This window comes from Neomonachus schauinslandi, chromosome 11, assembly GCF_002201575.2.
Source record: "Neomonachus schauinslandi chromosome 11, ASM220157v2, whole genome shotgun sequence".
Classification (NCBI taxonomy): Eukaryota; Metazoa; Chordata; class Mammalia; order Carnivora; family Phocidae; genus Neomonachus; species Neomonachus schauinslandi.
Window position 1 is genome coordinate 67867088 of NC_058413.1, and position 27563 is coordinate 67894650.

General features: G+C 37.5%; 1 protein-coding gene across 1 annotated transcript in view; it reads right to left on the reverse strand.

Annotated features, from left to right (window-relative positions):
- Window positions 1-27563, reverse strand: part of GRM5 (glutamate metabotropic receptor 5) — a 576450-nt gene that overhangs the window by 142165 nt on the left and 406722 nt on the right. Inside the window, exon 4 of the mRNA XM_021679107.2 lies at window positions 16368-16603. Coding sequence (XP_021534782.1) covers window positions 16368-16603 — 236 coding nt within the window. The remainder of the gene's footprint in view (window positions 1-16367; window positions 16604-27563) is intronic.

Below are 27563 nucleotides of genomic sequence, written 5' to 3' on the forward strand. Positions count from 1 at the left end.
TTGAGATTCTCTCTCTCTCCCTCTCCCCCTCCTCTCTCTCTCTCTTTCTGTCTTTCTCTCTCTTAAATAAATAATTTATTTATTTATTTATTTATTTATTTATTTATTTATTTATTTGAAAGAGATTGAGAGAGAGTGAGTGCACACAGCAGGGGAAGGGCAGAGGGAGAGAGAGAATCCTCAAGTAGACCCCTTGGTAAGCGCGGAGCCCAATATGGGGCTCCATCCCAGGACCCTGAGATCATGACCTGAGCCGAAATCAAGAGTCAGCCACTTAACTGAAGCAAACAAGATGGCAAAAGAATATTTCTGATGCATAAGTAAGTATCCTTTAACTAACCCACCTCAAATACTTATGACATATTTATCAGAGAAAATGTGGACATCTCTGGCTGGAAACTTGCCATAACAAATATGGAAAAGAGCTACCTCCAAGCTAGTGAAATTAACAGGAAATGTTTTTAATGTCAAAAAATTCCACACCATAAATGCGATTTGTACTGCTAGTATCTTTTATATAGAAAATGTGTAATGGTAATAAGCTACCATGATTTGAGCAATTTAAAATTAATTTGTAATTTGTTAACTGCAACAGCTTGTGCATAAAAATAAGGTACTTGCATATATAAACACACACATGTTCACACAGGATATTGAAGGCACAGTTCAGTTCACTGATAATGATAAACCAGATAAGAATTCTAGATCCAGGCAACAAATCAACATGACCTTGGGACCTGTAGCCCACAGATTGGGAACCTCCGTTCTAGGTCCTCTAGCCATTGTAACACTACGTGGGTCTAAGAGAAATGAAGTCACATTCATATAACAATATTTATCACATACTTGCTCTATATAAGGCATCATGCTAGGAATTTGGAAAACACAGATGAGTAAGACAGTTCTTCTCCTTGAGAAATTTATAATTTAATGGAGACAGATGGACATAAAATGTTTACATACTGGTGTAACAATGTGAAAAATCTATTTATATGTTAGTGTAATACAGTGGAAAAAATTATATTGCTGTAGCTGCTTTATCTCCTCTGAGGATGGCATCATGTATTCTCTGGAGTAAATGGCTTTCTGCTTGGCAATGTAACTTCAGTAGCAGCTTTGGGCTCAAAAGGTGAGCAACCCTTCTCCAAGGGTAAAATTTTGAAGGAGACAAGAAAACAAAGAAACAGATCAACAGCTCTACCTATTAAATGGAGAGATATTTACTGTGGCATATAAAAATATTGAGAGGAAAGGGAGGAAGGGTTATAGAGAAAGAAAGGGAGAGGAATCAAGCAACATAGTGGCAGAAATATGGTGGGAGTGGGTGTGTGTGTGGGGAGATTGTGAGAAATTTGAGCTGGAAGGAATGTTAGACTGGATCTGGTGGCAATAGAACTTTTATTTGGAGGTGGGTTAGTTAAGGTAAACTCAGAACACGAACATAGGGAAGTGCAAAAATCATAACTATACATTAATTTTTTTCAAAAGAAACACATCCTAGTGATTATCACTGGCTCAAGAAATAGCACCAGAAATGCCCTCCTGGCCAAAGGACTTTTATGTTGCTCTGAACCCATTTTTCTCATCTTCATTTTATTGATAGTAGTTTGGCATATGCAGAAATGCCTGTGTGAGCGGTATAAAAATAAAGGGAATGGAGGATCTACGTTCAATATCTGGATTGGTATGTGACAAAAAGAAGACAAAAGGCAAGGAAGTGACCTGAGGAAAAACACAGTTTCTTTGAGAACAGGAAACTGAAGTCATCTGAAACCATGAGAATATAAGCTCAGTGGAATTGACAAATATCTTGAGGTAGGTCTTTCACTGAGCAAAAGTGCATGTGCAAAAGTTCAGGGACTTAAGTAGGCATGCCACTTGACACTGGATGAGCACAATCTGTGAAGTGCTTGGAGCATAGACTTCTTGGGCTTAAGGTATAGAAGCTGAGATTTGAAAAACATATATGGTGAATTTGAAGAGTTTTGGCTGGGGCAAAGAGGTGGGTTTCCTTTTTATAGACATTGGAGAACCATGGAAGATCATTAAGAATGGGAGTAACAAGGATGAGATTCATTCTTTATATGGACTCTTTTGGGGTTATTTGTCAGCATAAAATGGAGGAGGAAGAATCTGGTATCAGTAAGAAGATTAAATAGGAAGATTTTTCTAATATATGTGGTGAGAGATGATGAAGAACCAAACCACAGCAGTGGCTTAAAGATTTTAATTCAGCCAGCAATGAAGAACAGAGAACAGATGTGGAAAATGTTCAAACAGTAGAATTAACAGTATTTGGTCACCAGTTGGCTGAAAGGATGCTAGAAGGGGAATAGGAGAGGACCACTTTTCCCTACACCTTGGGAGACAGGGTAGATGGGTTTATCATTTACTCAAACTGGAGATGCTAAAAGGAGGAACTCAAAGTTTAGGGCTGTGGTTGCAAAAGTTATAATGAGGCAAGTTTTAGGTAGGTGAGTTTGAGGTGCCCTCAGGACATCCAGCTAAGAATGTTTGTGTGTTAATGTCATAAATGACACCTCTGGAAGAAACTGGAAGTGACAGGGTGAAATCATAGAAAGGAGACAGTAAATGAATGTCAGTGGGTGACAGTGTAACTGTAAAGGAAATGGGTCCTTAAATTCGTTCAAAAATAGAATAGCATACAGTTACTAGAAAACAGTTTTAATTTAATTCTCTGTAGCTCTTATTACTGGGTTATTTAAATAAACAATTAGAAAAGTTAAACTATATTCTTCATACTTTAATTTATTATCATTACTAGTCATTTAGTTTATAATTCAATTCTAACATAATTGTGCAATTTAAGTAAAATTTACTGAAATTGGGCTCACTGTTAATAGTATATAAACCTAAATTCTGTCAAAACCACTTAGTTAAGACACTGAAGGTTTATAGTAATATTTTGATTTAAGTTTTTAAATGCTTAGAAATAAAACAAAAATTAACAAACGTATAAGCATTTTGGACATTATAAATTGCAGGGTTCACTTATATATCCAAATTGGGATTGTGAAGGTAGTGATGATTAAAAAACAAAAAATAAAGGAGGAGCCTCTGGTGTTAGGTAGGATGGAGAAGAAAGCAAATGGAAAATTCTTTTACTGCATAACTTTAATAGGCCAAAGAAATGCAAAATTTAAAAAAATTTAAAGGCAGTGAAGATGTATGGACACAACAAAGAATGAATGAACAAAGAGGAGACCTCTGAAAGTGGGCAGGTGTCACCCGCTGCTTTCTTGTTTGAGGGCATCTGCAGGTTCTGGACAAGGCTGCCAATCTAGTTTGGTCTGAATGAAGGGACATTAGTTTACTAGGGTGGCCATACAAAGTACCACAAACTAGGTGGCTGAAAACAACAGAAATTTATTCTCTCATGGTTCTGGAGGCCAGAAGTCAGAAATCAAAGTGTCGACAGGGCCGAGCTTCCTCTGAGACTCTTGGTGGAGTCCTTCCTTGCCTCTTCCTAGCCTCTGGTGGTGGCCATTGATCTTTGGCAATCCTTGTCCTTGGGTTGCATCACTCAAGTTTCTGCCTGTGTCTTCCCGTCACTTTCCCTGTGTGTGTCTCTGTCTCTCTGTCACTTCTCTTTTGGGGAGATTAAGAGCCCATCCTACTCTAGTGTGTCCTTATACTAGCTAATTACATCTGTGATGATGCTATTTCTCAATAAAGTCACCTTCTGAGGTCCTGGGAAAGGATATGACATGTAGCTGGGGGGAGGGGGAGGTGTAACTCCACACAGTACATGACAGTTCTGGAAAAAGAGAAACCAGAAGTACTTTTGGATATTGAAATGATCTGCTATCTCAATTTATAGGCAACAGGAGCCCTAAGTGCATGGTAGTCTTTTTCCTTTGTGATTCATTTGCTGATTCTGGGGGCTGCACAGAGGCTCAAGGTTTTGAAGAGGAAGACTGAAATCTCCCATTGTTTGATACTATCTGAAAGAAAAGACCCACCTGAGGAATAGAAACTGCTCAAACTTCAATTAGTGCTTTCCTCACAATGCATGCCAAATTTAGAAACCGTATGGTATAGGAAGCTGGGGAGCAAAGCTCAAAAATAGTAAAAATCTGATTGAGTCAGTCAGCCAGGGCATGGGATACACTAGACTCTCAACTGAAATTCCATGTCAGCTGTCCCTTAAAGACATTTTTAAACCAGAAGTTGACTCCTTCTATCTTATGTTGCAACTTACCTCATTTCAATTTCTTTGAATCTGGACAGGGTGAACCATCACTGGGGGGGAAAATAATATAAAATTCAATCTGTATGGTATTTTATACTCAATGTCTAGCACAAAAGAAAACATGGTAGATGTGTCAAGAAGCACAAAATGTAACGAATGTGAAAAATAAGTCAATAGAAGAAGACTGACAGAAGATCCAGATGTTAGAATTAGAAAAAAGGGACCGTAAAATAGCTATAATCAATCTGTTCAAGGAAATAGGATAAATGATTTAAAAAAGTGGATGAGAAAGAATATTTCAACAGAAAATTGAAGACTATAAAAAGAAAGAAAATGGGCATTCTGGGACTGTAAAACACCATATCTGAAATTAAAAACTTATTTTGTTTAACAGCTGATGAGACATAGATGGGGATATGATTGGTATAATCAAAGACAGAATAATAGAAACGAATCAAATTGAAGCACAGAGAGGAAAAAGAGAAGAAAGCCCGGAGAAAAAGTCACCTGTATGACACAGTCAAATAATCTAATAGGTGTATTTGAGCACAAGAAGGAGCAGAGAGGGAGAAAAATGTGGCGGAAGGAATGTTTCAGGAAATAATGTCTGGGAAATTTTCAAAACTGATACAGGTCTTTCTTCCACAGGTTTAAGAAGTTCTGGAAACCCAAAGGATGAAATATATATAAGGGAAATCACACCTAATCTCATCAAAATCAACTAAAAACTTAAAAAAAATCTTAAAAGCCTAGAAAAAAAGACACATTTGTATCAAGGGTACAACATTAAGAAAGATGGCTAAATTCTCAATGAAATAATGGAATACAGAAAACAAAATGGAATGCTGTTTTCAAAAAAAAATTAAATAAACTGAAGAAGACCCGGCAATACAGAAAGCTATACTTGGCGAATACATTTTTTCAAAAATAAATGTGAAATATAGATATTCTTATGAAAAAAAAGCTGATAAAATTTGTTGGCAGTAGACCTATATTACAAGAAATACTAAAAGAAATTCTTTAGGCTGAAAAATATCACTGGTGAAAGCAAGGAAGTACAAGAAGGAATGAACACTAAAGTGGGTAAATATGACTGTTGACCATTTAGAGCAACAATCCTAGCAAAGCCTGTGGGGTATATAATACATATAGAAATAAATCATATGGCAATAGCAAAAAATAGTGTGGGGGATAAACAGATATAAATATTTGCAAGATTTTTGAATATAAACAAGAACCAACTTAAAGATTCATTTAGTAATTTCTATTGAAAACTAAATGAATTATACTGAGATGAAACAAAAATATTAAGAGAGGTGATAGAATAAGATAATAAAAATTATTGATAAATCCACAAGAAGGCAGTAAAAGAGAAATAAAGAATTGAAGAACAAGTGGACAAATAGAAAACAAATAACTAATGAGAGAAATAGAAACTAAAAATAAGCCATGGTCTAATTGGGCAGTTTTCATGATACATATATCCACATTATATAAGGAAGTCTTAAAATAGATGTTAAAAGATAATCAACTCAAAGAAATGTGCAAAAGACTTGAACAGACACTTTACAAAATAAGATGCCCAAATTTCCAATACGCATATGAGAAGGAACGTAACTTGGTAATAGATAATGGAAAGCCAATCAAAATCACAATATGATACAAACACACACTTGCAGAATGTTTAAAAAAAAAAGATAGAACCAAGTGTTGACAAGAGTGCAGAGCAATTTGAACTCTCATACATTTCAGGGAAAGTAGAAATTAGTCCAACCATTTTGGAAAACTGCTTGGCACTATCTACTAAATCTAAACATATGCAGAGCCTATGATGTAGCAATTCCATTACTAGGTATACATCTAACAATAATTAGGATATAGGTCTTCCAGAAAATACGTACATACTTATTAATAAAATCTTTATTTCTAATACCTAAAACTGTAAATAATCCAAATGTCCATCTATAGAAGAACTGATAGGTAAATTCAGGTAGTAAATCCATACAAAGGGACATGACATAGCAGCAATAAAAAACAATAAACTACTAATATATGCAATGATGGGATAAGCTCTACCACATTACTTTGAGGGGAAAAGGCCAGACACAAAAAAACAAATAATGTAAGATTCTATTTATATTATATAAGAGAATAGGCAAAGCTAACAGGCATTGAAGAATTCATATAAATGGGGCATATTCTCTATAAAGCTGCTGCTAATTCTGGACTACTAGATTTAGATACCTCTCCTAACTTTTATACTTTGCCTCCCAAGAATCTCCTAAGAAAAATAAGCGTAATTCAGCTATGAATATTTCTATTCTTTGGGTCAAGCCATTTTTCTTTTTGAACTCTCTGTTCAATTTAATGTACTGTAGACAGTGAGTAATGTAAAACTTCTTGACTGGCATGAATTACAAACTCTTAATACTTTTTTTTTTTTTATTATGTTATGTTAAACTCTTAATACTTCTTAACACTCCAACTCAAAAATGGTTGTCTTATGCACACTGCCTGATGAAAGGGCTTAAGTGCATTATATTTAGGAAAACACTGGTAAATTCAGTAGTGTTATAATACAAGTAACCTACTGGGGCCTCTTTGAAGATGGGGATTAAGATAGTGCTCGCTTTGGCAGCACATATACTAAATTTGAAGATGGGGATTAAGATACAAAAAGGACATTTGAATAAATAAGGAAATATGGTCAAAAGTAGAGAGTAGTGAACATTTGGGTATCCCTTATTGCATTCCATAGTCATATACAAATAATTTTAAGATTTTTCTTTTTTGTATCTTTGGCCTATTTATTAACTATTACATAATGCAAATTTGATGGCAATTTTTAGAACACTGTCATATTCTATCTCTTTAGTATATCATATTGGTTAAACTTTAGACAAACCTGAGTCCAAGTATAAGTTCCAGTGTTTAATAGTTAGGTGACCTTGAGCAAGTTATTTTTTCTCTCTAAATCTTGGTTTTGTTATTTTTAAATAAGGATAATCATAGTGCTTCCCTTATTGAGAAGAATAACAGAGGTACTTCACATAAGTGTCCATGTTTATGTACAAAATGACATCATTGTCAGATAAGATTCCAGGGGTGGCAGAGTAGCTGAAGAGTGCTTTCTAATACTAGAGTAAGGAGCCAATTCTGAGCAGAGAAATTATATCAGGGTAGTTACGTGAAAGACAGAGCTACAGCAATATGTTGAAAGGGAGGCTTTAACACAACAATTTCCATAGAAATAATATTCTATGGAAATCAATTAAAGAGTTTTTCAAGACTGTATCTAAATAGGTCTCTAACAGTAGAGAAACAAAGAACTATTTCAAGGAGAAAACATTTCAGACAAAAAGGCATAGGAAAAGAGCATTGGTACACAATAGGATGAAGATCAACTGGAAAAATTCCCTTAGCCACACTGTTAGGGACAGTCACTAGCACCTTGGTAAAAGAGAATGAAGATTAGATCATATCTATTGTTTACTCTTTATAACTCCTTGAATGTAGCTACATATAATAATCTGTACACAATCATAGAATTGGAACCCAGAGCAGAAGAGTTTCCCAAATCTCAGGAGAGGAAATAAGTCTGTGGCCATCAGAAACTGGATAGAGGAGGGGCGGAGCAAGATGGCAGAGGAGTAGGAGACCTGGATTCTGTCTGGTCTCAGGAATTCAGCTGGATGGGGATCAAACCATTCTGAACACCTACAAACTCAACAGGAGATCGAAGAAAAGAATAGCAACAACACTCTGAAAAGAAAAGCGACTACTTTCTGGAAGGTAGAAAGGGTGGAGAAGTGAATCCGAGGAGATATTCGGGAGGATAGATGGTGGGGGAGGGGCCTCTGTCGGCTGCTTCTGGCAAGTGATAGAGCAGCCGAGCACAAAATCGGAACTTTTAGAAGTCTGCTCCGCTGAGGGACGTGACTCCAGTGGCTAAGCGGGGGGTGGAACCCTCGCAGGACAGTGTGGTCTCAGGACCCTTGGGGTCACAGAAAGACCGGGGTGCCTGAGTGTGGCAGAGCTCCCAGCTATCAGAGCAGGGAAGCCGGCTGCAGAGACAGAGCCAAGGTGCATGCTCTCAGCTCGGGGTTGTCATAAACCGTCATCCGGGGCACAGTCGGCCACTGCTCCTCCAGCAGGGACCCAACAAGCAGCAGATCCGGGGAGACTCACCTTCCTCCCCCTGGGAGGAGCAGCGTGGGAGCCCACTGCAGGGATCTGTGGGGTTTGGAGACTCCACACGGGGTCAGGTGCCAGAGATAGAAACGCTCGGTCACAGGCCGGGGGAGCACGGAGTGTGGCCGAAGACCGGGGAGACGGGAGTGACTTACTGCTTTTCTCTGGGGGCTCAATCAGGAGCGGCGCTCTGAGTTCTCAGCTCCTCGGGGCAGAGATTGGGAGGCCACCATTTTCACTCTCAGCCTCCAAAGCTGTACGGAAAGCTTGCAGGGAACAAAAGCTCTGGAGAACAAACTCAAGCATATTACGTAGCCTGGACCGGCAAGGGCAGGTCAAGTCCGCCTCCTGCAGAGACATTTGGGAACCATGGTATCAGGCCCCTCCCCCAGAAGATCAGCGAGAACAGCCAGCCAAGACCAAGTTTACCAATCAATGAGAATGGCAGAACTCCAGCGCTAGGGGAATACTGCACATAGAATCCATGTTTTTTTTTTTACCATGATTCTTTAGTCTTTCAAAGTTAATTTTTTTTAATTGTCTTTTTTTTTTTTTGAATTTTTCTTTTTCCCTTTTTCAACCAACATCTTATCAATCCCTTTTTTTAAAAACATTTTTATTTTTCATTTTTAGAGTCATATTCTACCCCTTTATAGTAGTTACCTGTTTTCTTGGCATATATATATATAAGTTGTTCTCTCTTTAAAAATTTGAGATAGTTTCTTCTAACAGCTCAAAATATACCCTAAATCTCTAGTGTATGGTTTTTTTCTACTCCCTGCCTGATCACATTCTCTCCCCTTTATTTCTTTTTTGTTTTTAAATCCTCTTCTTTCTTTTTTCAAACAACTTCTTATCAATTCCTTTTATAACATTTTTTATAATTTTCACCTTTACAGTCATATTCCATCCCATCATCATATCAACCCTTATTTTTGTACATATATAAGTTTTTCTTCCTTAAAATTTTGGGAGGCACTTTCTTCTAACAGACCAAAATACGCCCCAAATCTAGTGTGTGGCACTGATCTATACACAGGCCTGATCATATTTGATCATATTCTGTTTTTTTTTTCTGTTTTGTTCTGTTTTTGTTTGTTTTTATCTTTATCTTTTCCTTTTCCTTTTTTTTTTCTTTTTTCTCTCTTTCCCTTTCTTTTCCTCCTGCTTCAGGTCTTTTCTGATTTGTTTAGAGTATATTTTCTGGGGACGTTGTTACCCTGTTAGCATTTTGTTCTCTCATTCATCTATTCTCCTCTGGACAAAATGACAAGATGGAAAAAATAACCTCAACAAAAAGAACAAGAGGTAGTATCAACTGCCAGGGACCTACTCAATATGGACATTAGTACGATGTCGGATCTAGAGTTCAGAATCATCACTTTAAAGATATAGCTGGGCTTGAAAAAAAGCATGGAAGTTATTAGAGAAACCCTTTCTGGAGAAATAAAAGAACTAAAATTTAACCAAGTCGAAATGAAAAAGGCTATTAATGAGGTGCAAACAAATATGGGGGCGGTAACTGCTAGGATAAATGAGGCAGAAGAGAGAATCAGTGATATAGAAGACCAAATGATGGAAAATAAAGAAGTTGGGAAAAAGAGAGATAAACAACTACTGGATCACGAGGGCAGAATTTGAGAGATAAGTGATACCATAAGACGAAAAAACATTAGAATAATTGGGATCCCAGAAGAAGAAAGAGAGAGGGGCAGAAGGTATTCTGGAGCAAATTATAGCAGAGAACTTCCCTAATTTGGGGAAAGAAACAGGCATCAAAATCCAGGAAGCACAGAGAACCCCCCCTCAAAATCAATAAAAATAGGTCAATACCCCGACATCTAATAGTAAAACTTATGAGTCTCAGAGACAAAGAGAAAATCCTGAAAGCAGCTCGGGGGAAGAGATCTGTAACCTACAACCTAAAACATTAGATTGACAACAGACCTATCCACAGAGACCTGGCTGGCCAGAAAGGACTGGCATGATAGATTCAGAGCACTAAATGAGAAAAATATGCAGCCAAGAATACTCTATCCAGCTAGGCTGTCATTGAAAATGGAAGGAGAGAGAAAAAGCTTCCAGGACAAACAAAAACTAAAGGAATTTGCAAACATGAAACCAGCCCTACAAGAAATATTGAAAGGGGTCCTCTAAGCAAAGAGAGAGCCTAAAAGCAACATAGACCAGAAAGGAACACAGACAATATACAGTAACAGTCACCTTACAGGCAATACAATGGCACTAAATTCCTATCTTTCAATAGGTACCCTGAATGTAAATGGGCTAAATGCCCCAATCAAAAGACACAGGCTATCAGATTGGATAAAAAAACAAGACCCATTGATATGCTGTCTGCAAGAGACTCATTTGAGACCCAAAGACAGCCCTAGATTGAAAGTGAGGGGGGCGGAAAATAATTTACCATGCTAATGGACACCAAAAGAAAGCAGGGGAGGCAATCCTTATATCAGACAAATTAGATTTTAAACGAAAGACTGTAATACGAGATGAGGAAGGACACTATATCCTACTTAAAGGGTCTATCCAACAAGAAGATCTAACAATTCTAAATATCTATGCCCCTAACATGGGAGCAACCAATTATATAAGGCAAATAATAACAAAAGCAAAGAAACACATTGACAACAATACAATAATAGTGGGGGACTTTAACACCCCCCTCACTGAAATGGACAGATCATCTCAGCAAAAGATCAACAAGGAAATAAAGACTTTAAATGACACACTGGACCAAATGGACTTCACAGACATATTCAGAACATTCCATCCCAAAGCAATGGAATACACATTCTTCTCTAGTGCCCATGGAACATTCTCTAGAATCGATCACATCCTAGGTCACAAATCAGGTCTCAACCAGTACCAAAAGATTGGGATCATTCCCTGCCTATTTTCAGACCACAATGCTTTGAAACTAGAATTCAATCACAAGAGGAAAGTCAGAAAGAATTCAAATACATGGAAGCTAAAGAGCATCCTACTAAAGAATGAATGAGTCAACCAGGAAATTAAAGAAGAATTAAAAAATTCATGGAAACCAAAGAAAATGAAAGCACAACTATTCAAAATCTTTGGGATGCAGCAAAGGTAGTTCTAAGAGGAAAGTATATAGCAATATAAGCCTTTCTCAAGAAACAAGAAAGGTCTCCAGTACACAACCTACCCCTACACCTAAAGGAGCTTGAGAAAGAATAGCAAATAAAGCCTAAACCCAGCAGGAGAAGAGAAATCATAAAGGTCAGAGGAGAAATCAATGAAATAGAAGCTAAAACAACAGTAGAACAGATCAACGAAACTAGGAGCTGGTTCTTTGAAAGAATTAAAAGATTAATAAACCCCTGGCCAGACTTATCAAAAAGTAAAGAGAAATGACCCAAATCAACAAAATCATGAATGAAAGAGGAGAGATCACAACCAACACCAAAGAAATACAAACAATTATAAGAACATATTATGAGCAACTTTATGCCAGCAAATTAGATAACCTGGAAGAAATGGATGCATTCCTAGAGATGTATCAACCACCAAACCTGAACCAGGAAGAAATAGAAAACCTGAACAGACCTATAACCACTAAGGAAATTGAAGCAGTCATCAAAAATCTCCCAACAAACAAAAGCCCAGGGCCCGATGGCTTCCCAGGGGAATTCTACCCAACATTTCAAGAAGAATTAATACCTATTCTTCTGAAACTGTTCCAAAAAATAGAAATGGAAGGAAAACTTCCAAACTCATTTTATGAGGCCACCATTACCTTGATCCCCAAACCAGCCAAAGACCCCATCAAAAAGGAAAATTACCGACCAATATCCCTGATGAACATGGATGCAAAAATTCTCACCAAAATACTAGCCAATAGGATCCAACAGTACATTAAAAGGATTATACACCATGACCAAGTGGGATTTATCCCTTGGCTTCAAGGTTGGTTCAACATCCGCAAATCAATCAATGTGATACAACACATTAACAAAAGAAAGAACAAGAATCATATGATCCTCTCAATAGATGCAGAAAAAGCATTTGACAAAGTACAGCATCCTTTCTTGATCAAAACTCTTCAGAGTATAGGGATAGAGGGTACATAGTTCAATATCATAAAAGCCATCTATGAAAAACCTACAGCGAATATCATTCTCAATGGAGAAAAACTGAGAGCTTTCCCCCTAAGGTCAGGAACACGGCAGGGATGTCCACTATCACCACTGCTATTCAAAATAGTATTAGAAGTCCTAGGCACAGCAATCAAACAACAAAAAGAAATCAAAGGCATCCAAATCAGCAAAGAAGAAGTCAAACTCTCACTCTTTGCAGATGATATGATACTTTATGTGGAAAACCCAAAAGACTCCACCCCAAAACTACTACTACTCATACAGGAATTCAGTAAAGTGGCATGATATAAAATCAATGCACAGAAATCAGTGGCATTCCTATACACCAACAACAAGACAGAAGAAAGAGAAATTAAGGAGTTGATCCTATTTACAATTGCACCCAAAACCATAAGATACTTAGGAATAAATGTAACCAAAGAGGCAAAGGATCTGTACTCAGAAAACTATAAAATACTCATGAAAGAAATTGAGGAAGACACAAAGAAATGGAAAAACGTTCCATGCTCATGGACTGGAAGAATAAATATTGTGAAGATGTCAATGCTACCTAGAGCAATCTACACATTCAATGCAATCCCTATCAAAATACCATCCACTTTTTTCAAAGAAATGCAACAAATAATCCTAAAATTTTTATGGAACCAGAAAAGACCCCAAATAGCTAGAGGAATGTTGAAAAAGAAAAGCAAAGCTGGCGGCATCACAATTCCAGACTTCAAGCTCTATTACAAAGCTGTCATCATCAAGACAGTATGGTACTGGCACAAAAAGAGACACATCGATCAATGGAACAGAATAGAGAGCCCAGAAATGGACCCTCAACTCTATGGTCAACTCATCTTCGACAAAGCAGGAAAGAATGTCCAATGGAAAAAAGACAGTCTCTTCAACAAATGGTGTTGGGAAAGTTGGATAGCCACATGCAGAAGAATGAAACTGGACCATTTCCTTACACCACACACAAAAATAGACTCAAAATGGTTGAAAGACCTCAATGTGAGACAGGAGTCCATCAAAATCCTAAAGGAGAACACAGCCTTCAACCTCAGCCACAGCACCTTCTTTCTAGAAACATTGCCAAAGGCAAGGGAAGCAAGGGCAAAAATGAACTATTGGGACTTCATCAAGATAAAAAGCTTTTGCAAAGCAAAGGAAACAGTCAACAAAACCAAAAGACAATGGACAGAATGGGAGAAAATATTTGCAAATGACATCAGATAAAGGGCTAGTATCCAAATCTATAAAGAACTTATCAAACTCAACACCCAAAGAACAAAGAATCCAATCAAGAAATGGGCAGAAGACATGAACAGACATTTTTCCAAAGAAGACATCCAAATGGCCACCAGACACATGAAAAAGTGCTCAACATCACTTGGCATCAGGGAAATCCAAATCAAAACCTCAATGAGATACCACGTCACACCAGTCAGAATGGGTAAAATTAACAAGTCAGGAAACGACAGATGTTGGCGGGGATGTGGAGAAAGGGGAACTCTCCTACACTGTTGGTGGGAATGCAAGCTGGTACAGCCACTGTGGAAAACAGTATGGAGGTTCCCAAAAAGTTGAAAATAGAGCTACCATCTGATCCAGCAATTGCTCTACTGGGTATTTACCCCAAAGATAGAAATGTAGGGATCCGAAGGGGTACGTGCACCCTGATGTTTATAGCAGCAATGTCCACAATAGCCAAACTGTGGAAAGAGTCAAGATGTCCATCAACAGATGAATGGATAAAGAAGAGATGGTATATATATACAATGGAATATTATGCAGCCATCAAAAGGAATGAGATCTTGCCATTTGCAATGACGTGGATGGAACTGGAGGGTATTATGTTGAGTGAAATAAGTCAAACAGAGAAAGACATGTATCATATGACCTCACTGATATGAGGAATTCTTAATTGCAGGAAACAAACTGAGGGTTGCTGGAGTGGGGGGTGGGGTGGGAAGGATGGGGTGACTGGGTGATAGACACTGGGGAGGGTATGTGCTCTGGTAAGTGCTGTGAGTTGTGCAAGACTGTTGAATCTCAGATCTGTACCTCTGAAACAAATAATGCAATATATGTTAAGAAAAAAAAAAAAGAAGAAGATAGCAGGAGGGGAAGAATGAAAGGAGGGAAATCGGAGGGGGAGACGAACCATGAGAGACGATGGACTCTGAAAAACAAACTGAGGGGTCTAGAAGGGAGGGGAGGGGGGTGGGAGGATGGGTTAGCCTGGTGATGGGTATTAAAGAGGGCATGTTCTGCATGGAGCACTGGGTGTTATGCACAAACAATGAATCATGGAACACTACATCTAAAGCTAATGATGTAATGTATGGTGATTAACATAACAATAAAAAATTAAAAAAACTGGATAGAATGTTGAAAAATATGAAATTATCTATAAAAATTGAAATTGTATAACCGGATTCACAATGCTATGTATTCGCACACATTTCTTTTTCCTGAAAATAAAAATAAAAGCAAAGTAAATGAACAAGCATTTGAAAATTTTGGACAGCAGTATCTGAATTGAGAGAGAAACAAACAGGCTCACACCATGAGCCTTCTGTAATTTCTGGATTTCAGTGACCAGTACAAAATCCCACACTCCAGCATCCCTCCGCTCCCTCACTACCCTAATAGGAACTGACATAAGGTTGCCAAGTTCTTATTTTAGGAAGAACTTACATTTAAAAACAATCACAAATCACCATTTACTCCCTTCTTCATTTCAGAAAAGAATGAACTGATACCAAAAAATATAGGATGGACATGAACTGGGAGGGAAAGTGCATTATGAAAAATTCTCTATATCATTCCCATTATTCTCATTTTTGTGCTGGTATGGGACAACTTCTCTGTGAACTGAAATTGGTTTGTGGGCCAGGATTTCAAACCCACTGCCCTAAAGCACTGTTGTGTTCCAGCGTTTTGGATAAAAGACACCTCTACCACTAACTCAAACATTTTATTCGTATGGAAATGCATATGGGGTTCTTGTTACACAATGTGGGGATAAGGCAGTCTCAACAAATCCCTTATCAATTTTAACAAACCTTAATTTTTGGAAAACTTGACATATAGATCAATATTGGCCCTACCTCGGTTATTTGAGTCGAGATTCCCTTTCAATGTGCAACTTATAAATAAGAGTACCAAGACCCCGTGTTTAACTCTTATAATACCACTTACAACACTGGATTGCAACATTGGCTGGCATGACTATCTCCCTTCTAGACACTAAACCTCTTGAGAGCAGTAACTAGTTTTCCTCACCTTGGTACCCTTATAACCAAAGCCAAAAGTTGGGACATCGTGAGCCCTTATACATATGTAAGAATGCATGGTTCTGCTCAGATGTGTCTCCTGAAACATAATAACTATACACAACAAATCCCTGCTGGGAATTGGCTCTGTCCTTCAATATTCACTGATTCATTCTTCAGAATATATGAAACCCTTACGAAGTCTTTAACGCTATGCTAACTGCTAAAGACAATCAAAATGAGCAGAATGTAGTTCTTGCCTTCAAGGACAGCCACAGCATTTCCTCTCTGGAGCTCACGTTATCCTCTCAGCACAGTGCCAATTTCTTGAATGATATAAATAATAAAATTGTTGGAGATCTCCACGGAGCAAACATTTGCTCTGATATGTTTTTCTTAGTGAGAATAAAGTCCGTTTATCACTGTAAGTAGCAATACCCACTCTGTTTCTGTAAGAGTCATCTTCTCTAACAGATTATAGCCACTATCCCCCTGACACACTACTTAAATTGGAGCCTTAGCCTTATCCACTCTAAATGAAACAATAAATCTGCTTACTGTTGCAAGTTTTGTTGTATTTGCTGTTCTCCTGTGCAAACCCTTCCAGCCGGCACTGAAAACGATGCTGCCAAAATTCTTGAAACCAAGGGTTTCGAAGGTTTGTTTCTGGCCGGAGCTTCAGATAATAATCATCAAACCACTTGACATCAGGAGATTGGAGCTTGATTGTGATTCCACCAACAGCTTCTCGCTGATATCCATCTGTCACATCATACCTGTCCGCCCAGCCATCACTGTGGGGAAACAAAAACCAGCTCAATTCAGAACAAATACCTTCTAAGGAAATGATTCCATATTTGCTTTCCTTTTGAAAAGTTCAGTCATTAAATGGCTCTTCAGGCCACACCAGGATATACATTATACCTACATGATTACTGAAAAAGAAGCTTGGAATAAAGAGTATAAAACACCATGGGAACTTTGGGTCTAAGAGGGCTAGAAGGCACCAGTCTTACTAACCTCCAACTGTGGAGAATAACCTAATGCTTTTGGCAGAATTTTACTGGTTGTAAAACCAGTATATGCATGGAAATTGCATGATATCACCATTCATACTATTTACTGGATAGCTAGGTCAAGTTAACTTTAAATCCATTCTGTTCCTTTACTTTATAATTATTATAATGATCATAAAGTAAAAATGAAAATATTTCTAAAACACACCTAATGTTAATTTAACATCCTATGACATGATATTCATTTTTTTTCACATTTTACAAGTAAATTATAAGGAGGTTAAAAAAACTGATTATGGTCATTCTGTTAAATATAGATTCTTCAACACTTCAAATGGTGTCCCATAATCCACAATCCATATACTCTTTTCTGTCACATGGTACTTCTTTAATATATTTAAAATGCACATATGAAATCCTGTTTTACATTGGACAGATTAAAAAACTTCTTAACAATGAGCCATCAAGGATGGTGACAGGGATCATACACTTCAATATTGCTATCATTCTATGTACTGACCAAAGTAACCTAGGAATTTTAAAATAAAAGAGTTTGAAATCAGAGAGTTTGTGTTACAATGGTATAAGAGTATAAAAGAATAAGGGGAAAGTATTCTAAACTTATTTGGAAAATATGTGAGACACAACATCGGAAATAAAAGACATAAAAATATGTTTATATAAAATTTGGGCACACCTCAAGCCATTCAGGACAAACGATACTGACTTTTCCATCCTCTCTCCCATTGGAAGATGCACAACTTGTGCTAAGTATCTGCTGGGACCCAGTGAGGTTGTCCTTCCTTTGAAGACAGGCAAGTGCTTTTTTAGGAAAGATAAAGAAAGTCAAGGGACATTTTAACACTGAGAAAAAGTAACAAAGAGGGAAGACAAGGGGTTTGGAGAGAGCTGAGTGGAAACAGAATGGAGCCTCCTGAAAGCAAAGCAGGAAGTGTTTGGAGGTAAGAGGCGGGGGTGGGGGGGTGGGGGGTTGGGGAGTAGGGTGAGGTGGTGAGGGCAGGCACTGGGGAAAGGGGGAGGGAAAGGATTTACATTCACAATAATTTTTTATTTCATCCATATTAGATATATTTATCAGAATGTAAATTTCCCTTTATCTTTCTTCAAATGCATTTTTGTCTTTTTAACTTTTTTTGTAGGTGGAGAGCATGCTCCAATATTTTGCATATAAAAATCAGTGCTGGGGAAGGTATTATATAAGTAATTAATTAAAATAAGTATAAAAAACATGTACTTTTTTTCTAGCATGCTCTGTTATGGCAACTCTGACTTAAAAACTGATGAGAGTTTTTCCAAAGGTCACGGATTAGTCATTAAGATATCATAGGGGCTTGCCATAACTTGAGATGTTTCCTAAGGCATCAATGGGTAAAGAGGAGAAAAAAATAAACAAACAAAATGAATCATTTCTTCTAAGTCGTTGCTGACAAAAGAGATTTCGTTAAAAATTATGGTGAAATTTCAAAACTTTTGTGGCAGATCAGGAAAAAAACACTAATAAGTCATGCAATATGTTTTGTCCCAGTGTTGAATTTGGTTACTTCACACATTCTCTTCCCTCAAATTTCTCATTTTCAGCTGCAGAAGATTTTATTTAAAGCTGACAAGTTGAAATGCTGTGGGCTTGTTTGCCTCATTTTCTCCCTCTGTTGTGGAGGGTTTATTATATCACTGGTATGAGAGTGTGGGTCTCATTGGCGCTGGAGGAGATGCAGGGGCGTGCTGCAAATGGGGCAGGAAAGGCTGTTTGTCAAGCAGAGCCCCATTCTCCAAGAAGTGGGAATTTAAATTGCTCCTTTTGTTAATGCTAGCTCGCTCTTATGTAACACTATGATTATGAATATTACATAAGAAATGTAAGATTATAATGGTTCCAATTTACCCTTCACAATTCATTCACTGAATTTAATGGGGATTGTAAAAAGCTTGTCTTGATAAACTTTTTTGGAGGAAATATTTCCACAAAAAGTATCCAGGCCAGAGTGTGTTAATTGACTCAATTCTCATCATGTTTAGCTTTTTTTTTCCAGGTACAAATCTCTTCTCCATTTTTAAGAATCTGGCAAAAGATGTTTTATTAGTAGTCTATAAGTTAGAGTTGTGAATTTAAAACAGTTTTGTTCCAGATGTTTCCATTCAACAGCAAAGTAAAAAATCATAATGGAGTTTGTATGCAAACAGAAAATTCCAATATCTATTTGACAAAACAGGGTTATTCTATTTAAACTTACTGAGGAATGTCTGCTATGTAAGTTTCAAGAAACTTCATTCCATGCTGGCTAAGGTAGATGGTGTCATGTTGACTTTAGGTTATTAAATATTAACATTTTCATAAAAATGTGCTTTTAAGATTTGTGTTAAGATGATAGGGTATCTCTAAGTAAGAAATAATCCAAAAGCAAAATGAATGCCAAGAAAAACTTGCGCTTACTTTTCTATGATCTAATGCTTTACATTACATTGATAGATTAGACTGTCAAGTACTACCTAAATACCTTTGGGTAACATCTATTCTACCAAATAAGGAATAAAGAGTGGGGAGGAAGATAAGGAAAGAAACTAAAAATACATCATTTTTAAAACATCTCTCTAGATTTAGTATCTATCTATCATCCATCTATCTATCTATCATCTATCTATCTATCATCTATCTATCTATCTATCTATCCATAATCTATCATCATGTCCATCCATTCATCCAACCAACCATCCATTTATCTAATTTCCCTTCTCATTGGTGGACATTTTACCCATCTCCCCATAATCCATTTCATTATTTTCCTTCCGATTCCCTGATACACAGTTAATCCTCATTATTTGCAGATTCTGTATGTGCAAATTCATCTACTTGCTAAAATTTATTTGCAATCCCCAAATCAATACTCATGGCACTTTTGTGGTCACTTTCACACATGTACAGAGTGGCAAGAATTTTGAGTCTCTTGATGTGCACATTCCCAGCTGAGACTGAACAACATGCTCCTCTGCTTTCTTGTTTTAGCTTTCATATTATAAACAAGTGTTCTTTTCATGATCTATTTAGTATCAGGGTTTTTGTATTTTTGTGAGTTTTTTTGTTGTTGATTTCACTGTTTAAAATAATGCCCCAGCATAGTGCTGATGTGTTGCCTAGAGTTCCCAAGTGCAAGAAGGCTGTGATATCCCCTACATAGAAAATGCATTTTTAAAATCAGCTGCATTCATGCATGAGTAAAGTGCTATTTGTTGTGAGTTCAATATTAATGAATCAACAATATATATTAAATAAGGTGTTTTTAGACAGAAACATGCATAAAGCAAGGTTATGTACTGCCTACTTGATGGAAATGTTGTGAGTAGAGGCCCCCAGCAATTTAAACCTGTACTTCCCCTGGGGACAGTGGTCACTATTCACTAATTCAGTGTTTGGTGCATGTTTATGGAACATAACTACTGTGAATAACAAGAATTAAGTGTACATATAATATTCTTAATTGGTGTACATATAATATTCTTAATTGGAGTGTTATATTAATCAGGACTTCAGCTTTTCTTTGACTATAGAAACTGAGTGAGTTGGACATTTAAAATAGGAAAAACATTTTTAGCTTACTTGGCTTAACTAAAGGAGGAATCTTTAATATGTACCCATTCTAAAAACACCTCCTTAGTAGATACCTTAGATTCTTTAAATTCTCCCTGAAGACATCTTAAGGACATGCTCATCCTGCAAGAATCTACTTTCATTTTCTTTCCAAATTGCATTACCAAAATATATTTTCCTACTCTATTATCTACATATCCTCCTTTCTCCTCTCAGCCCTCAATTTCCAGTATTCCTCCTAATTAGCAATTCATGGAAATTTAATTTTTATCTGTTTTCAACAGAAGATTGTTGTTTAACAAAATTGACTCTGGAGTTCTCTAGCTATAATTCATCTTCCATATCTCTATAGCTTTTCTTATTTTCATCAACATTTATTAAATATCTACCTATCTTAGACTAAATTATTTTGTGGCAATAAACAGTTCCAATGTCCCAGTGGTTTAGTACAAAAGTTTATTTCTTGCTCAGCCTTTAGATTCATTGCAGATGGTCTATAACTCTGCTTCATGTTGCCTTCATTCTGAGACACAGTCTGAAAGAACAGTTTCCTTCTGGGACATGGCCAATGTTGTAAAAGGAAAAACATGCAATTGTTCTTAAGTAGTCTACTCAGAAGTGGCACAGGTCACTTCTGTTCACATTTCATTGATGAAAGCAAGTCATATGGCCAAGCCAACCTAAATGGGACAGGCGCATATGATTTTTCCCACACAGGGGATAAATTAATGTTGTGAAGAAAAATTCACTTCACCACATTTATTATGTATTGACATTGTATTGAGACTGAAAAAAACAAGTGAAATAGGTTTTAGACACTACACTCCAAGACTCACAGACTAGTAGAGAAATGAGAAAGAAGGACAGATATATAAATAAATGACTCATACAAATAAATATTGTTGCAGGTGTGAAACAAATGCAATGGGAGACAACATCAGTAAATAACTATGTAGGAAGATCAGTTTTTTAAATTAATTAATTAATAAAAGGAAACATTTATTTGTGAGAGAGAGAGAGTGCAGGGGAGGGGCAGAGGGAGAGGGAGAGGGAATCTTAAGCAGGCTCTACAGTCATCATGGAGCCTGACTCGGGGCTCGATCTCGCCACCCTGAGATCATGATCTGAGACAAAATCAAGGGTTGGATGCTTAACCAACTGAGCCACCCAGGCGCTCCCAGTTTTATTTTTTTTAAATATTTATTTATTTATTAGAGGGGGGTAGGGGCAGAGGGAGAGGGAGAGAATCCCAAGCCAACTCCCCACTGATCTCAGAGCTCCACTTGGCTCCATTTCAGGACCCTGAGATCATGACCTGAGCTCAAGCTGAGAGACCGGAGCTTAACCAACCAAGCCACTGAGGCTCCCTGGAAGATCAGTTTTAAACTGAGCTTGAAAAGTATGGATAATGGAGTGATAATGGTATTTTGAAATGTTATTTCCTAGATAGGGAGAAGGTATTTGGGGATCAGAAAATAGTGACTATGAAGGATCAGAGCTATGTAGATCACCCAAGACAGTGAACCAATGAGAAGTAAGCAAAGGAAGACCAGTTGCTAATGGTCTGTTGTGTCATCCCAAGGGTTTGGACTTTTTCATTTGGGCAACAGTGAGCCAGTGGTGGCTTTTAAGGTGGGAAATGAAATGAAGAGATAATGAGAACCGGATGAACTATGGTAGCAGTTTAACAGATCAGAGTGGTCGTAGATGAGTGTTCAGGGAATCAAGTTAGAAAATGTGCTGCAGTGGTCTCGGAAACTGTTTGGAGGCCTGAATTTCAAGCAGTAGCAGTGGGCTTGCAGAGCCTCATTTGTAAGGAATTCTAAGAATCCATAGGAAGAGATGTGTGGAGAATAGGGGTAAAGGGGGATTTTTACGGTTTATGGGGGACATTAATGCTATTGTGATGATATTGCAGATATAAAACATCCTAAATGTAAAGGAGAGGAAGACAACAGGTCTGGGGTGAAAAAAAGAAAATGAATACAAGCTGGAGTCTGTGATGATCAGATTTCCTTTTATATGCTCTCTAGTAGTTCTTTTCTCCTGGATTTCTATCTATTCTCTACATATACAATTGATTTGAATGTTAAAAAAAATAAAAGTTAACAATTTTCTTATCTTTGGTCCAGTGCCATATTAACCTACCCTAATCTGTTATATTTAGTATTTTTGTATGCTGAACAATAGCTGTTGTCAATCAGAAAATGAGAAATAATGAAAATTATAGAACTCTAAAGACTTCATACTCTATACCATTATGTCCTTACAATATAAATATTTTAACCTTAGAATTATTACTTTTATCATTTATTTTATTAAATCACTGATATATAAAGCAGATCAATACTTATGGTTGTAAAATAATTACTTCAGGGTTTACAACCAATAGATTTAATATCAAAATATATTTCTGGAATGTGGAAGCCCCTGAAGGCTACATGCTAACAGGAATAAGAAAAACTCTTGGAAAATTATGAAGAGAAAAGGTTTATGAATTATCAAATGTTATTAGAGATGTTAAATAATTTAAAAAAATTGTTTCTATTATCAAAATCTAAATCTGTATAATGCAGATGATATAATATTCCTTTCCTCATTTCCTGTTAATATATTTTAAGTGATTGCTATGGAAAACAGAAAAATACATGTAGCACAGAAAATTGCCATTGGATGATCCTTTAGTTACAGTCTCCAATGTTCTATTCATTCCAGCTCATTAATTCAATAAGCATTTTGAATGCCTCTTCTGTGCATTCGAACTGCACAGACACTGTGGTAGGTTCTAGTATATGCCCTTAAGGAGCCAACAGTCCATTAGGCATGACCTGGCTGAATGGGCAATCCTGACTTACGACCCATTGGCAGTCTCCTCATTTATCCTTCGGACTGAACATGCCCTTTCCTTTTTCCTCAGTCTATCTGCAAACAGTACTATTCATTAGGTTTCCAGTCATTGCATCACTTACGAAAAATCACATTCCTGTCCTACCTCCCTGAGATTATTCCCCAATAACCTCAGTTAGTATTCTGGGTGTTTTCAAACTCTCAGTTCTTAACATTTACAATCTCTTGATTTATTTACATGGAAGGCTAATCACATACAATAGGTATGGGTTTCATTAGTTGAACTCTCAAACAATCCAATGATTCAGTATAACTCCACAGAGTTCTTGGGGAGGCATCTGCCGTGGGCAAACAACATGAAAAATCCCCTCCAAGTCTGTTTCAAAAGGAGCAATACCAGATTAAAAATGTAAGCATCGGAATGACTATTCCTCCAAGGGAGCAGTCATTAAATTAGTGTCAGAAGATGTGGGTTGGGCGGCTGTGCCAGGCACCCGTGGTCATGCTTCAGTCCTGCGTGTCAGAATGTCAGTGCTGCAGAGAGTAAGCACACACATGTTGTGTCCTGGAGACGTAACACATAGATTCCTTTGCCTCAGATGTGTCACACATTCACACCCCCAGGCCTTTGAGTACACCATTCCCTCTAGAAAGAGTGCCACCTCTTCAACACGTCACATGTCTTCTGATTTTAAAATCTAATTCATCTGCCAAGCCTGGGCTAGAATGCAACCTAGCAATGATTGGGCTAGAAAGCAACCTAGCTTGAGCTCTCCTGGGCTGAACAGTTTCCCCCTCTCGGCTTCCAAAATGCCGGGACACTTATTCCTTTATTCATTGAACAAGTATTGGGTGACTAATATGCTAAATGTGGGGGTTTTGTGGTGAACAGGAAGACAAAACCTGCACTCACGGGGCAATACTATGATGCTTTTAGTTTTGCATGTGTCATTATATTTATTTTTGTTTTCTCTAAGTAGACTAGAAATGTTATGCTTTGGAAAAGTCCTCATCTTTATGTCTATTATAAAGCCAGGCACATAGTAAGCACTCAAGATACGTTTAATATAACTTATTAGAAAATTAGATCTTAAGGGCGCCTGGGTGGCTCAGTTGGTTAAGCGACTGCCTTCAGCTCAGGTCATGATCCTGGAGTCCCGGGATCGAGTCCCCTTGCTCAGCAAGGGGTCTGCTTCTCCCTCTGACCCGCCCCCCCTCTCATGTGCTCTCTCTCTCTCATTCTCTCTCTCAAATAAATAAAATCTTTAAAAAAAAAAGAAAATTAGATCTTAAAAGGCAAACTTCAAATTATAGAGAATTATTTTAAGATAACTGCATATATTCATTTTTAATTGAGGATGCTCCACTGTCAGATGCACCTTGTAAAATGACTCTGAAGGCTGAATTGACTCCCCCCTCCAAAATGGTCCTCTCCATTCTCTACCTGATGCTATTAAGGTTAATGAGTACATTCATTAGGCTGCATCCCAACATTTTTTTTTTGTTTTCAAAATCTCTTCACAACCCACATAATTATTGTGGAAACTGCTGTTCTACCCACATGTAATCATCATCCTGCCAAATCTTTTACCAATAGCATTTTAACAGATATTTCAGGATTTTTTTTTTTCCCTAATAGTGGGAGTCTACTGACTGCTTGGCTGTCTTCATATAATATTTCTTTTTTTTTCTCCTTTGGGGGAGTAGGAGGTCTTAGAATCTCTAAATAATAGTGAAAAGCAAGGAAGGATATTGAGCTTTCAGACAAAAGTTCTTATGAATATATACCATTCAACACTAATGGATTATTTAATTCTAAAGAGAAGCACAATGTAGATTTTTTGAGAAAATGGTTAGGTTACTTACTGAGAATCAACCTATCTCTGGGGTTTATAAATATGAGTTTTCCCAATTTCCAAGGCTTTATAAAGAATAAGTAAATGTGGATTGGAGGAGCTATGTTAGGACATTCAAAAGAAGGATAAAAAGTTAGGAACCTAAAGTTTGCTATATGTCTAGCATAGATCAGGTGATTTCTATCATATTACTTTCCCTAATTCTCTGTAGGCTTTGGAGGTGACTATTTTTAGCCCTGGTTTTTACTGCTCAGGAAACTGAGGCTCTGAGGGATTAAGAAATCTACTCAAAATTTCACAGCAAATATAGAGGGGATTTAAACCAGATATCTCTAGCTGCAAAACTCCAGTGCTTACACTGATGATAGCATGAAGTGTTTCTTAAGGGGAACATATTTAAGAGGCATGTAATGGAGGATGGGGAGCGGAGTGTAGGGCTAGGGCTGCATAGGTAGAATTCTAACATGACACCCAAGATTGCTGCTCTCTGGTGTACACATACCTTCTCCTACCTTTTTAGTCAAACACTAATCTAGGTAGGTTCTGCTGTGAAGGGATTTTCAAGATGCAATTAAGGTCCCAGAGAGATTGACCTTAAAAATACAGGGAGATCAACCTCAGTTATCTGACCTAATCAGGTAATCCCTGAAAAGTGACTGGCTGTCCCTGGACAAAGAGATTCCAACATGAGAGGGATTTGAGGTGAGAGGGCTGGAGGAGAAGCTCCATTGCTGGCTTTCAAGAGGGAGGTAGCTCTGTGTAAAGAAACACAGTGGCCTCTGGGAGCTGAGAGTGCCATGCATGCGAACAACCAGCAAAGAAACAGGGACTCAGGGTCACATCCAAAAGGAACTGAATTCAGCCAAAAACTTGAATGTGCTTGGAAGCAGATTCTTCCACAAAACCTCTAGAAAAGAATGCAGTTCAGCCAATGCTCTGATTTCAGCCTGTTTAACTAAGTGGAGAACCCACTTATGCCAGGCATGGACCCCTGACTTCTAGAAAGCATGAGATGATAATGAATACTGTTTTAAGCTGCTAAATTTGTGGTAATTTGCTACACAGTAATAGAAAGTTATTACACATTTCCCACCTCTCTGCTACATTTCTTCACTTGGAATGCCAAAGCATGTTAATATTGGAAGGAATGCAATTGTAGGAGGTTTGACCGAATTCTCGGTTTGGTCCCAATAGACAGACTTCCAAAGGCTTGGGGATTACCAAAAATTATGGAGAGTATTTAACATATTGGACTAGTTGAAACATCGAACTTGCTTCAATTTAGACCTCAGGATGATAAGCATTCTTCCCTCTGGTTTAAAGACTTGTTCCTCTTTAACACCCATCACCAGGCTAATGCTTCCTTATCATACACATCCTTCACAGAGGAGAAGCTGAGAAAGATCTTTGTGAATAGATTATTTTGTGAGTTGTGCAATCTATTGTTTCTCTTGTCATATTATAGCCATTTGGAGAAATGCAAAAATTGAGGCAATTGTTTAAGATAATTCATTTAAATGGAGAAAGTGCATTATGAGTAGACTACTGTACCCACAGCTTTCTATAACCTTTTCTATGTTTTCTCATGAAGCTTCCTTACTTAGGATAACCTTCCAGTTTTCAAACCCCTTTTTCACTGACTTGGACTAATTTCTTCTGTTATGCAAGTAAACTAAGCATAATGTTCAGAGTAATTATTTATTGAACACCTATTAAGTTCCAAACAATAAGGCATATTTCATGATGATGCTGGTGAATATACTACCCCCCAACCATACACACACCAATTTGTTTTCTTCCCTTATATCTTAAAACAGGTCATCAGGGACTTCATAATTTCAGATCTACTGTATTTTCCTCATACTTTCCTTAACCTGCCTGCAGTATTTGACCTACTGTTCCAGTTAGCAGCATTTAATGAGTAACATGTACATGCTAAATTCTCTGCAGAGTGCTGCAGATGAGGACTAAAGAGAAGAAAAGCTGTCATTCCTTACCCACTCGGCAGCATTAGAGACAGGGAAATAAGACCTTACAGAGTAGTAACGGTCCTCACATATTTAGGGTTTGCTGTCTGCCAGGCATTGCTCTAAGCACTTTCTATGGGTGCTTCCTCTCTGCCAGGTATTATTTATATATTCATATTCATTGTATATTAGAGAGGGTGGGTGGGGGACGGGCAGAGGGAGAGGGAGAGAGAGAATCTGAAGCAGGCTCCACGCCCAGCACAGAGCCTGATATGGGCTCAATTCCACAACCCTGAGATCACAACCTGAGGAGAAATCAAGCATCCTCGGATGCTTAACTGACTGAGCCACTCAGGGACCCCTCATATGATATTTTCTATCTTCACATTTCATATGAAGAAAATTCACCTGGAAAAATAATAAATCACCCAGGGTTATATAGGATTCAAATTCAGTCTACCTAA